At 39.9% G+C, this 13,301-nt stretch overlaps 1 protein-coding gene across 9 annotated transcripts in view; it reads left to right on the top strand.

Moving 5' to 3' along the window:
* csde1 (cold shock domain containing E1, RNA-binding) overlaps positions 1-13,301 on the top strand; it is a 119,599-nt gene that overhangs the window by 68,162 nt on the left and 38,136 nt on the right. For 5 of the 9 annotated variants that reach the window (XM_078546815.1, XM_078546812.1, XM_078546811.1 and 2 more), the window contains 3 exons: positions 1,918-2,130; positions 2,409-2,549; positions 4,168-4,332. In XM_078546815.1, the coding sequence (XP_078402941.1) occupies positions 1,918-2,130; positions 2,409-2,549; positions 4,168-4,332 (519 nt within the window). The remainder of the gene's footprint in view (positions 1-1,917; positions 2,131-2,408; positions 2,550-4,167; positions 4,333-13,301) is intronic. The other 4 variants (XM_078546819.1, XM_078546818.1, XM_078546816.1 and 1 more) reach the window with 1 other exon arrangement.

The raw sequence follows: 13,301 nt of genomic DNA, 5'->3' as shown, positions 1-13,301 counted from the left end.
AATATAAATGGAGAAAGTTAGAACCATGCAGAATAATGTTGCAGTAATCATTTTAAGCAAAAGTATATAATGGCCCCTAGTCGAGAATAACTCTTCAGTGGTTAAGCAACTTGAGAGGCTAAAAGTCATCATATGACCATTCTTGTTGCTTTTCTAGCAGTCTGTTAGTTTGACTGACTTGACTGTTTTTGGTTCTGGATTAATGGTGGTAATGGCATTGTGGCTTGAGGGGTGCTATTGTTTGGCTGCTTTTAGGTTATATACATGACTCACTAGACCCTAGTGACAGTTTCTGTGGTAACCACTATTAAAGATTTTGAGTGCTATGGTTTGTGGGAACAGTGTGACTGTAAAATTACTTTTGTCTTTTTGATATTTGGTATCCACATGACTAACCAGAAGTGACCTCACAATGGCTGACGCTATCCTGGGGTGGAAGTTTGCAAAATTCCTTTCAGTTTTATTGGGTTACAAAGAATGTAAATAGGCTAGGGAAATGTCCTCTTGTCCTCACTTAACACCCCACCAGCCTCCGCATTCAAAGGATCATCCTCCGCCATTTCCGCCAACTCCAGCATGATGCCACCACCAAACACATCTTCCCTTCAACCCCCTGGCGGCATTCCGTAGGATCGTTCCCTCCGGGACACCCTGATCCACTCCTCCATCACCCCCTACTCCTCAACCCCCACCTATGGCACCTCCCCATGCCCACGCAGAAGATGCAACACCTGCCCCTTCACTTCCTCTCTCCTCACCGTCCAAGGGCCCAAACACTCCTTTCAAGTGAAGCAGCATTTCACTTGCATTTCCCCTAACTTAGTATACTGCATTCGTTGCTCCCAATGTGGTCTCCTCTACATTGGAGAGACCAAATGTAAACTGGGCGACCGCTTTGCTGAACACCTTTGGTCTGTCCGCAAGAAAGACCCAAACCTCCCTGTCGCTTGCCATTTTAACACTCCACCCTGCTCTCTTGCCCACATGTCTGTCCTTGGCTTGCTGCATTGTTCCAGTGAAGCCCAACACAAACTGGAGGAACAGCACCTCATCTTCTGACTAGGCACTTTACAGCCTTCCGGACTGAATATTGAATTCAACAACTTTAGATCTTGAACTCCCTCCCCCATCCCCACCCCCTTTCCGTTTCTTCCTCCCTCTTTTGTTTTTTCCAATAATTTATATAGAATTTTCTTTTCCCACCTATTTCCATTATTTTTAAATCTGTAATGCCCTGTCAGTCTTTCCACCCCACCCCCACTAGAGCTGTACCTTGAGTGTCCAGCCATCCATTCTTAATTAGCACATTCTCGTAGATAATATCACCACCTTTAACACGTCTTTGTTCCTTTGTCTGTGGCATCTTTTGATTATCTGCTCCTATCACTGCTTGCTTGTCCCTACTACCACCACACCATCACCCCCCCCCCCCACCCCCAACTTCTTTCCCCCCACCTTAAACCAGCTTATATTTCACCCCTCTCCTAACTTTACTCAGTTCTGCTGAAGGGTCATGAGGACTCGAAACGTCAACTCTTTTCTTCTCCGCCGATGCTGCCAGACCTGCTGAGTTTTTCCAGGTAATTCTGTTTTTGTTTAGGGAAATGTCAGCAGCTTTCTTTATTTGAAAATTAATAAAGCCAAGTAGCACAACCAGGTGAACAACGAAGTAGCAGGAAATATATTGCGGTACATGTTTTTACAGACAGTATATCCTTTTGTTTATGTGCATAGCATGGGAGCTGACTAGTAAACTAAAACTACAATCCTTGCAGTAATATTAACAAAGGTCAGTGAGTGGAGGAGAACCTTCATTACCATACTCAGGAGCCCATTGTACTTGTAGAGGAACTATGAATTCAAAGTTGATTAGTTCAAATCATTGATTTTAGTTGTTTATTTTTTATTTTTTTGCAGACTGATCCTTTGCCTGGGCGCATCAAAGTAAACTTTGCCATTTCCAAAGAACTTCCCTTTGGAGATAAAGACACCAGATCTAAAGTGACATTATTGGAAGGTGACCATGTCAGGTTTAATATCTCCACTGATCGACGTGACAAATTGGAACGTGCTACAAATATTGAAATTCTGACAGATTCTTTTGAGTTGACTGGAGAAACCAGAGAAATGGTAAGCTAACCTTTTAACTGTTTTAAACAACTGGATTTAACCCAAGTACACTGCTCAGATATAACTAAATACTGGTGGTCTTAAGAGCCTTTAGAAATTTTAGAAAGAGAGGTAAGGCAGTTATAGTTGATGAGATGACAGACATGGAGGTGGGAGCAAGAATAGACAAACTTCAGAATGTCTGGAGTAACGTTTTGTTAATTACGAAAGATCAATGAAAGCATCTGCATTTCTAAGTTTTTCTTGCAGATTTACAGATTATTTTTTTGTCTCTGTAGGGTGTGATTGCAGCCATGAGAGATGGGTTTGGTTTCATTAAATGTGTTGATCGCGATGCTCGAATGTTCTTCCACTTTAGTGAGATCATGGATAGTCTTCAGCTCCACATCTCGGATGAAGTTGAGTTCACAGTTGTCCCTGTAAGTGCTTCAACTTGTATATTAGATACTTGTATTAAATTATGTCTAAATACTGATTGTCAGCTTTCCAAATGACTAAGGAAGTACAGAAACTGGGCCTCTGGCTCATTGCTGTCATTTGGGCCTCTGGCAAAAGCACTACAGTTGACCTCTGTTTAAAAATTAATAAATTTCACCTCGTACTTCACTTCGAGTGGATTGGCTTAGTTTCAGTTGCTGTAGGCAAACAGTCATTATGTTCAGCAAGATCCCAGGAATAACAATTAAAATACAAAAGTTGGTTTAATTTTGATGGTTGATGGAGGAATATTGGTTCCAATATTCCTCCATCAACCAACATCATCACTCAGCACTCCCTCAGTGCTGTATTCCCTCCTCAAGTGTCAGCCAATATCACTGCTCAATCCTGGAGTGGTAACTGAATCTACAGCATACTACCCCAGTGGCGTGTGCTGCCAACTGAACCATGCTGGTAGTTGATTAGTCACGGAGAGTGGCCACTTGAGTAAGGTTCATGGAACTGGTTGGCACCTGAAGTTCTTGTGAAGGGAGGGGGTTCGGAGTTGGAAAAAATAAACAAAAACATTTTGAAATATTTGATTTCATGACAAGTTATAAACTGGATTATCCATCTAACAGTGGATAATTCAGTTTATACAATGTGTTTGACATAAATATAAAAGTTTATTTTTAAAATTTGTGACTCAGGCTCAAGTGACACAGTTACTTTACAGTTCTTGTGTGCACAATTTGAGGTATGCTTAAATGTAAAGTATTGTACTGTTCTTGCTATTAATGTGCAAAGTATAAATCACTTGAAAATGTTATGCTGAATTCTGATCCCAAAATGCATGGTAGTGGGGGTGGGGGGAGGAAAGAGGCTCCCTTCTTAAGGGCAGGCAGCGTTGAAGAGTGAGAATTTTTCCTCCCACCTCTTCCATTAAAATTAAAAATTTTCCACCGATGTTGCTTGTTCCCACAATGGTTTCAACTAGCACAATCTGATGATATGGCACACAATGCCTGCGCACAATTTGTCTGTTTGAGTGCAACTTCCCCAGTTTTATTACTTAATCATATGTCGAGTAGAGACAGAGGATGAATGTTTTTAATTCCAGTTTTCTAACCCTAGTAAGATGACTGGTCTTCGAATTGTTTTCTTAAAATTTGAATATTTTTTCTATAATGTCAAAATGTTTTTTTTAGTACAGGTTGAATATCATATCCATACACCTGAACTGAACATTTTTTCAACTCCTATGCAATTAATTTGTATGTTAATAAAACAATGTAATATATTACAGGTGTAATAAGTCTTAACAGGTAAGAAGTAGGGTGTGAGAGAGTTGGCAAATGGAGAAACAACCTAGTATTTGTAGACTATAGCCAGCCTAGGCTTAGGCTATTGTCTTGTAAGTAGACCTACCGCATATACTGTAGATCCAAAAATACCATCTGAATGCCAAACGCATTCGGCCCCAAGGGTTTTGGATAAAGGGTATTCGACCTCTATCCTCAATATTAATGATAACATGTCATAGCAAGACTTTTCTTGGTAGCCTATGTATTTGGTATTAGCTTTATCCACCTGTAATTAAAACTTTTTTTTCTCCTAAAGGATGTACTTTCAGCCCAGAGAAACCATGCAATTCGTATTAAAAAACTTCCAAAAGGAACAGTGTCCTTTCACACGCAATCTGAGCAGCGCTACTTTGGGATGGTGGAGAAAGAAGCTACTGGTTCAATATCTAAATCCACCAGCCCAGCCAAGGGTAAAGAAAAGGTAATCTGAATTAGAGCAATGTAAACCCAGGCACCACATGATTTTTTTTTAACTTTCGCATAAACATGGTACTTTAATGGAGACTCTTCCCACTCAATCTTGGGAGTTTGGCTGCCTTTAAAAACTAGCCCAGGACATTGGTTGTATGGTGTTAATTTTACCCTATTGCAATCCAGTACCATAGCATGTTGATATTAAATATTGAGCCTGCTTTAGAAATGTTGACACTTTTGTTAGGATTATCTCTGGAGCAATGTAAGATTCCATTTCTGGTTATCTTGATCAAAGAATGGAATAGAGGTGAAGAGACAACCGAATCTAGTTTTGAAGATGAGAGGCTTTGATAAGAGTAGATGAAAGCTGTTCCCTCTGACAAATGGGCCAATAACCAGAGATCGTAGAGTTAAAGTCATTGGCAAAAGGTCTAGTGGGGCGATGAGAAATAGTTTTACTTGAGAGTAGTTGACATTGGAATGCTGTACCTGAAAAGATGGTTAAAGTTATTCCATAAATAATTGAGTTGAACAGGTACTTTGAGGATGAGGAATTATATGGTAACGGACGAAAATACAGAGGTATGTGGGATTAAGCAAGATGGGCTGCGTGCCTTCATTTGTGCTGCAAGTTTCCATGATTCTACAAAAGACTTGTTTAATGGGTTGTCTTAGAGTAGCTCACTTCTTTCTGGGTGGGCTCTGCATGCCATGATACTGATATAATACTAAAGCCACCGTTCTTTCACCTAGCTGTAATCTTGTTTCCAATCCTGTGCATTAGTGGAATGTTGGAAATGAGTTAGTTCAGTTTCCAAGTGGGAGATATGGCAGTTGATGGCTAACATCTAAAGGGAATCTTGTAAGCCAGCCATTCTTGTTGGCCTTGCAAATAGGGGGACAGTGGCATTGTGGTTGTTACCAGGGTAGTAATTCAGAGGCCTGACTGAATGGGGACATGAGTTCAGATCTCACCACAGCAGATTGCGAATTTATATTCAATAAATAAATCTGGAATAAAAGTCTGTGTTGACTGTCATTTAAAAACCCATCTGATCGATTGAGGTCATTTAGGGAAGAAAGTCTGCTGATTTAACCTGGCCTGACCTATATGTGACTTCAAACGTAAAGCATGGGGCTGACTCTTAACTGCCCTTTGAAATGGGCTAACAAGTCATTTGGTTAAAGGAATTAAAAAATGGGCAATAAATACTGGCCTTGTTAGCACCACCCACATGAAATAATTTTTTTAAAAATCACTTCTGAATTAGAATTGAACATTGCCAAGGCAGAGTACAAGTAATTTTATCTTGCATCTGGTTGTCAAAAGTATCTTGATCACAATTCAGACTTTATCGAACATTTAAAGTAGTTTAAATTAGACAAGTGCTCATAGCTACTGTTAATATATGTTTTTGGGTATGGATTTGCTAGAAAAAAATATGAATTTAATAAATTACAAATTTTTCTCTAAACTAAATTCTAATTTGAAAGAGGCAGCTGAATAGATAGTATCAATCTTGGTGACAAAGATGTCTGTTAGAACTGATGGGAGACTTTTCACTTTTTGTCTCTTTTTCCAATTCTATTTTAAATGTTCCTGCTGCACCCTTTCGTTCCCTAGCTGGAAGGTGTATACACAGCCTCTTGCAGACCCTTAATGCTGCTGCCTTAAGCCACGGGAAGATGCATAGTAAACCCTGAGATTGCCCACAGTTATTGTCCCCAGTGGGTAAAACTCCTGGCCCCTGCTGAACACCACACTTGAAATTTTGGTGCAGACAATCATGACCTTCCTGCCTAGTTGTCCCATGGTGCAATTTAGAGTGCATTATTGTGCTAAGACGAGCTACTGCCTTGGATTTATTTGTTCTGAGTGCAGGTGAAAATATTTACAATCAGCATTGCAAACCTCTTTTGTTCAGACATATAAACTACATAATCGCAAGAAAACCAATGTCGGGGAAGTAACAATTCGCCACTAACAGGATGTTGCTGTCAAGCCAAAAAGACTTTCTGCCTTTCACACAAATGAGTAATGTGGCATATGAATTTCAGTGCCAATAGGATGCTAGGTGTATAGGCTGTACATCCCAAAGTCTGGCAGATCTTATCTGACAGATTTCATCTGACAGCATGTCCCAGCCACTGTTTGCAACGGGCAAGGTACAGACCATACCTAACCAGCTCGTGCTTGCAAAACCCAAAGCATATTGTCCAACATCAGATGTGATTCTGCGATTGGACAATATTTGCTAAATAAAAATCAGTGCGCTAAAAATTATGCTGACGACCAATTTAGTCAGGCTCGCAGTATGGTGCATTTCCATGTACTGGAAGCTACATATAATAATATACAACACCCTGTTCTGTACAGACAGACAGAACATATGTACACATTGTTAAAAGCAAAATACTGTGGATGCTGGAAATCCGAAACAAAAACAAAAATAGCTGGAAAAACTCAGCAGGTCTGACAGCATTTGTGGAGAGGAACACAGTTGACATTTCGAGTCCATATGACTCTTCATCAGAACTATTTAGCAAATATTGTCCAATCACAGAATCACATCTGATATTGGACAATGTGCTTTGAGTTTTGCAAGCACGAGCTGGTTCTGATGAAGAATCATATGGACTCGAAACATTAACTGTGTTCCTCTCCGCAGATTCTGTCAGACCTGAGTTTTTCCAGCTATTTTTATTTTTGTTTTTGTTATGTGTACACATTGTGCCTGTTTCAGCTAAACAAAATAAGCGACAGCCATTTGCTGACTCATTCCTCAGGGCAATACCTTGACCAATCAGGGTCAAGCTACCTGGTTTAAATTTCAAACAATGCTTGGCAGTTAATTGTCAGTCACCATCACTGGTGTATTCTCAATGGCAACTCCTCTACCAATCAGAGCCCACTTGCTAACCAATCAGCACCCTTTTTCATACAGCATAAATTGTTGTTTTCCCCTTATATTGGCATTCTTGCAAAGTGTCTTGACAAATGCAGGACAAAAAGCTTTGACATGTCTCTTTTCAGCAGTGCTTAAATTCTGTTCTACAACAAATGACTATTCGTGGAACTGAGTTTCTTTGGATGCAGGAATAAGAAAGGAAGCTTCTGGAATGAGCTTTTGGTTTTGAAATCTCAGTTCTGAAATTTGTGGTTTAATTAAATTCAGAAATGGATCATTAAGGTACTGGATGAGTAACTTCAGGGGATCTTGTGGACTCTGGTGCTGCGGATATGAAAGGAGCGAGCAAGCTTTAATCAAAAGCACCTTGTTCAGACCTCAGCTGAAATCCATGTAAATTAATTAAGCAAAGTCTTGGCCTACTTCCCTTGACCCAATTTGAAAGTTGTCTCTTTTACAATGAGAGAAGTTCCCTAATTCTCATAACCTCCCCCCTTGCCATCCAAAAAAATTATACTTAAGACTGGTAGTTGGCATTTTACAATCCTGTGTTTGGAATAATTTTGTGCCCACTGCAACAAAGGAGCTGATTTCAAAAGCTGGAGGTGCTGAAAGTGGTAATGGGCTGGTAATCATTTGGCCAGTGTCTAGATAGTCATTGGTTATCATCTTGTAGATATATTTGTTGGTGTGCGTTGTGTGTATGTGCACAGATTGAATTGGATCACTTGATTATACCTACCAGCTGCAACCTTGCCCTCCAAAATGTTGTCTTTTTCATCTAGCCTTTGTACTTGGGTTCTATTAAAATCTCCCTTTTTCTTTTGTGTTATCTCTGCTTGTTCAGAAAAAAGAAAAGGTATGAAAATCCTTTCAAATCCTGTTCATCAGATCTGTAAGATGCATGTTGCTTTTCATGATTGTGTATGTTTAGGTTGTGAAGCTTTGGCTGCTGTGCAGGTGGCAGATGGAGCTTTCGCATGGTTTGATCAGAGTAGTGATTTATTTTAATATTTAATTGAATTCTCTTATGAAAACCTCAAATTTGAGAGTATTCAATGGGCATTTGCAGATTTCTAAATAATGTATTTTAGGGCTTTGCTTTGAACTGGTTATTGGCTCATGAGTTTCTCATTGGTTTATCCTAAGTGCATGATGTGACATTTGTGGATTGTATTCTGTTTAACTACTTAATGAACTTTGCAGAAACATACTTTAACTTTCATAATTTCTACATAGTGTGAATATCCTGTGTAAGCTGAAACTGGCGGCAAGTGGATTATTTGCCTAACGTGTAATTGGCGCTCTTCGCAGGATGAATAATTTTGTTGAATTAAATTGAGCTCAAAAAAGCTGTTTTCCTCGAGAATAAATCTGAAATTAGATGAATGTAGCCATTCATTCTATTTTTCTTGGGTTTATAGTAGAATTCCTAACTGTGTTCTTTCTAAATGTGCTTGGATAATGCAAGACCAAAGTTGTTATCCTATCTGGTGTTTGAGCTGAGCCAGTATTTAAATTTTGTGCTATTTACTGTTTTCTGAATTGGCTTCCATGTCTGAGACAGGTTGCCAACTTTTGGTACTGACGTGAAGCTATTTGCTGATTGTCCTGTATTTTGGCAGTTTGAGAGACTTTCGTCATCTTTTCAATGCAGATATGGCAGTCTGAATTAAAACTGAGAAAGTTGGTCAACATAGTAAAGGTCCATTTGACACTTCAGTGATGACCTTATCCCAACATACACTTGAACAAGTTGATTCTGCAAGAAACTAAAGACTCCAATTCTGCACGCATTATAGAAATCTTCTTTCTAATAGGCAGAAGCAAATGAGTAAATCATGAGTCTTAAAATTAACCTTTGACAGGGTTTGATCCCAGTATTGGCTTCCTTTGCAGTGTTGATGTGCTAGTTTTAAAATGACATGATATATAAATGGTGGATAGAATTGGTCAAAGTTTGAGCACTAAATACCTGGTTAACCCAGTTGTGTCTCGAGTGCTGCATTTTTTCCTGTTTTGGGGATATTAGCAAAATGGCTTTATATTTAACAAGTATTCTTTTTGAGGCAAAGTAAATGTAGATTTTTGAGGTAAGATGTTTAGAATTTAGGAACTTGATTATATAATTCCACTTGAATTATTGAGTTATTCAGATGTGCAATTTGTAATGGTGGAATTTAATCTTGAAGTACTGAAGTTTTTCTGGCACTTGAATATTTTGTGTTTATAGGCAGTGGCTCTTGGCCAAAATCTTTGGGCGGTATTTTCTGCACCCGCCCGCTGGCGCGTCGTGCCCAGAACAGGGCTGGAAAATCCCGGCCTTTGTTTGGGCCTTTACTGACATGCATAATGTGTACTCGTGAGATCTAGCAGGAGTGATAGATATTTTTCTTTTAAGTGTAACCTGCATGAAGTTCAGTTATTGTTTTGGCAGCACCTTTCAGTTGTTTCATGTTTTTTGAGTCATGTGGATGTTATGGCCTACATGTGCTAGATGGTTAAAATTTTAAACTCCAGGATCTGCCTCATTTAATTCACAGAATCCCAGAATCTCTGTGCAGAAGAGGCCCTTCGGCCCATCGAGTCTGCACCGACACGTGAGAAACATCTGACCTACCTACCTAATCCTATTTGCCAGCGCTTGGCCCATTGCCTTGAATGTTAAGACGTGCCAAGTGCTCATCCAGGTACTTTTTAAAGGATGTGAGGCAATCCACCTCCGCTATCCTCCTAGGCAGTACCTTCCAGACCGTCACCACTCTCTAGGTAAAAAAGTTTTTTTTCCCCTCAATTCCCCCCCGCTCCCCAAAACCACCTGCCCTTCACCTTGAATTTATGTCACCTCGTGACTAACCCTTCAACTAAGGGGAACAGCAGTTCCCTACCCACCTTGTCCATGCCCCTCATAATCTTGTACACCTCGATCAGGTTGCCCCTCAGTCTTCTCTGTTCCAACAAAAACAACCCAAGTCTATCCAACCTCTCTTCATAACTTAAATGTTTCATCCCAGGCAACATCCTGGTGAATCTCCTCTGCACCCCCTCCAGTGCAATCACATCCTTCCTATAATGTGGCGACCAGAACTGCACACAGTACTCCAGCTGTGGCCTCGCCAAGGTTTTATACAGCTCCAACATGACCTCCGTACATTTGTAATCTATGCCTCGATTGATAAAGGCAAGTGTCCCATATGCCTTTTTCACCACCCCACTAACATGCCCCTCCGCCTTCACAGATCTATTGGCACACACACCAAGGTCCCTTTGTTCCTCAGAACTTCCTAGTGTCAAGCTGTTCATTGAATACTTTCTTGTCAAATTACTCCTTCCAAAGTGTATCATCTCTCACTTTTCAGGGTTAAATTCCATCTGCCACTTATCTGCCCATTTGACCATCCCGTCTATATCTTCCCGTAGCCCAAGACACTCAACCTCGTTCTTAACCACCTGGCCAATCTTTCTAATTACTGAAGATTTCCTCTGAACTAATGAAGTGTACTTCAATTCAGGAAAAACACGGAAAAGCACACGATAGCAGAAATGTAGAATATTTGCATCTGCATTTTGATGGATGCCAATTAGCCAATATTAGAAAGTGAGTTGTTGAGAGTTACAGTGCTATCAAGATTTTACGGTGTCTAATTTCTTGTGTTTTGTGCAGTATATTAAATGTGACTCATGATTAGAGGTATGCGCATGTACAATTGTGGCATTTATCAAAAGCAAGGACCCTAAAGTCATCCACTTCAAATCCAAGAAATATCGATCAGAGTTCTAAAATGGTACAAAACTAGACACTTTTATCTAGAGACTGTAATTACCTGTGGTGTTATTTTATAATAGCTCAAAACAAGATTACTTTAAAATGCTATTTTGTAGTGTACAATTTTGCTCAACTTTGGCTGGCAGTGAATACCTTGCCTTCTGTATGTAGTTGCAGTGTGATGTTGTGCCAGATTAAAAAGAAAGATAAAAGAAGCACGGGCCCAATGTCCAAATTCCGGCACCCTCTGAACCAAAACTGTGCCACGTTTTGGATTTTACCGGATTTTGGGTTGCGCTCCAATTGAACAAACAGCTTATGTGTGATTGATTTTCCCCTGTCCCATCTCATCGTAGCATTGTTTACACGGAAGTTACCCATAGGATGTCACCGTCATTCTAATTGCTAAATGTGACAGTCTAATCCTGGAGATTTAGAGAAATATGCTGATGCACTGTCAGGTAGTTAATTGGATGGACTCTGATATAGAAGGAAAGAATTTGCATTCATATTTCTTTTGTAAATAAAAGACTATTAGTGCTTTTCATGACATGTTTGCTTCTCACCAGAAGCATTCAATTCACCCCTCTAATTTCCCTGGAAATGCAGATTCATGTATACCAGGTTGCAGATGCTAGGAGAGAAAACTGTGGCTGAATTTATGTTCTGTAGTCAGGGGTCCTGAGGCTAATTGTATCATTCCTATAGCAACGCCTTCAGAGAGTAGCTGATTTAGTATGGACCAGGATTTAAACCTAGGCTTATTTCTTGATTGCCTTTACCAACTAAAGCACTGTGTCCTCTATATGCATAACTCACTGATTCCATCCTCTGGGAAGAGCCCGAGAATGGCCTCTTCATTCCCCTGCTTATTCTGTTCCGGGAGCGGCATCCAGATCTCCCAAGAGAATAATATCCAGTTTTCAGACGGCCGGATTTTGGATAATGTACCTGGATAACGGTAATGTATGAAACGGTGGATTATGCCACAGAGCTACCTCCACCCAAAGTTTTGGGAAGAGTGCAAGTTTCACTTACCAAGTAAATTCAATGAGGGCTTAGAATAAAAAGATAAGCAATGTTAGATATTTCCAAATGACATTTAACATTAAAGGCAAGGAGTGGAGATAAGCTATGATGATAGAACACAGGAGATGTATTTGGGAAAAAAACTAAGCAAGCCTAAATTAAAGGGATGCCTGAGGGAAATAAACATTACTACTTAAGTTACAAACTTAAACTGGGCAAGTAAATTAAAAGGGGGCAAACAAGAGAAATAAGATTAAAAAGAGAGAAATAGAGCTAATGTAAGATGAGGCTATGGGCCATTTGCATTCTGAAATGTTCTTGAACCAGGCCAAACATTGGAATACTTATGAATATGAAAACTGTCTGCTAATCAATGCATTTAGGGGTTTTGCCTCGAGAGAAAAATGCTGTAAATGAGAAGAGTAGACAAATGTAAGGGGATCATGAAGAGTATTAGACCCGGAAAAAGTCACCATAGGTTGCGGAAATGACTGGATTAATAAAAACAAGAGTGAGCCATTTTGCCCCTTGAGTGGTGGAGCAGATTCCATAAGATCATGACTGATCTGATTGTGGCTTTAATTCTACTCTCCTGTCTGCCTCCATAACCCTTGACTCCCTTATAGATCAAAAATCTGTCTTGAAAACATTGAATTGAATATATTCAATGACCTATGCCTCCATTGCTTGCTAGAGTAGCCAATTCCAAAGATTAACGACCCTTTTGAGAGAAGAAATTCATCCTCATCTCTGGCTTAAATGGGAGAGCCCTTATTTTTAAACTCTGCTGCCTAGTTCTAGATTCCCCTGCAAGGAGAAACATTCTCTGAGCAGCTACCCCTGTCAAACCCCCCTCAGAATTTTGTTTCAATCTGATCACCTCTCATTCTTCTAAATTCCAAAGAGATGTGCCCAACCTGCTCAACCTTTCCTCGTAAGACAACCTCTTTACCACTGTAATCAACCTAGTGATCCTTCACTGAACTGTTTCCAACGCAAGTATTTCCCTCAAGGAAGGAGACCAAAACTAGGCAGCACTCTAGGTGCGATCTCACTAATGCCCTATGCAGTTGTAGCAAGACTTTCCTACTTTTATACTCCATTGCAATAAATGCTAACTTTCCATCTGCCTTCCTAATTACCTCTGCCACTAAAGGTGGACTTTGTTCACAAGTGTAATTTATCAAATGCCTTCTGGAAGTCCATGTACACTACTCAACAGCATTACCCTCATCAACCCTCTGTTACCTTTATCAAAAAACCCGAGCAAGT

This window comes from Cetorhinus maximus, chromosome 8, assembly GCF_964194155.1.
Source record: "Cetorhinus maximus chromosome 8, sCetMax3.hap1.1, whole genome shotgun sequence".
NCBI classification, from domain to species: domain Eukaryota; kingdom Metazoa; phylum Chordata; class Chondrichthyes; order Lamniformes; family Cetorhinidae; genus Cetorhinus; species Cetorhinus maximus.
The sequence above is the reverse complement of the archived record's forward strand: the minus strand, read 5'-3'. Positions and strand labels throughout refer to the sequence as shown.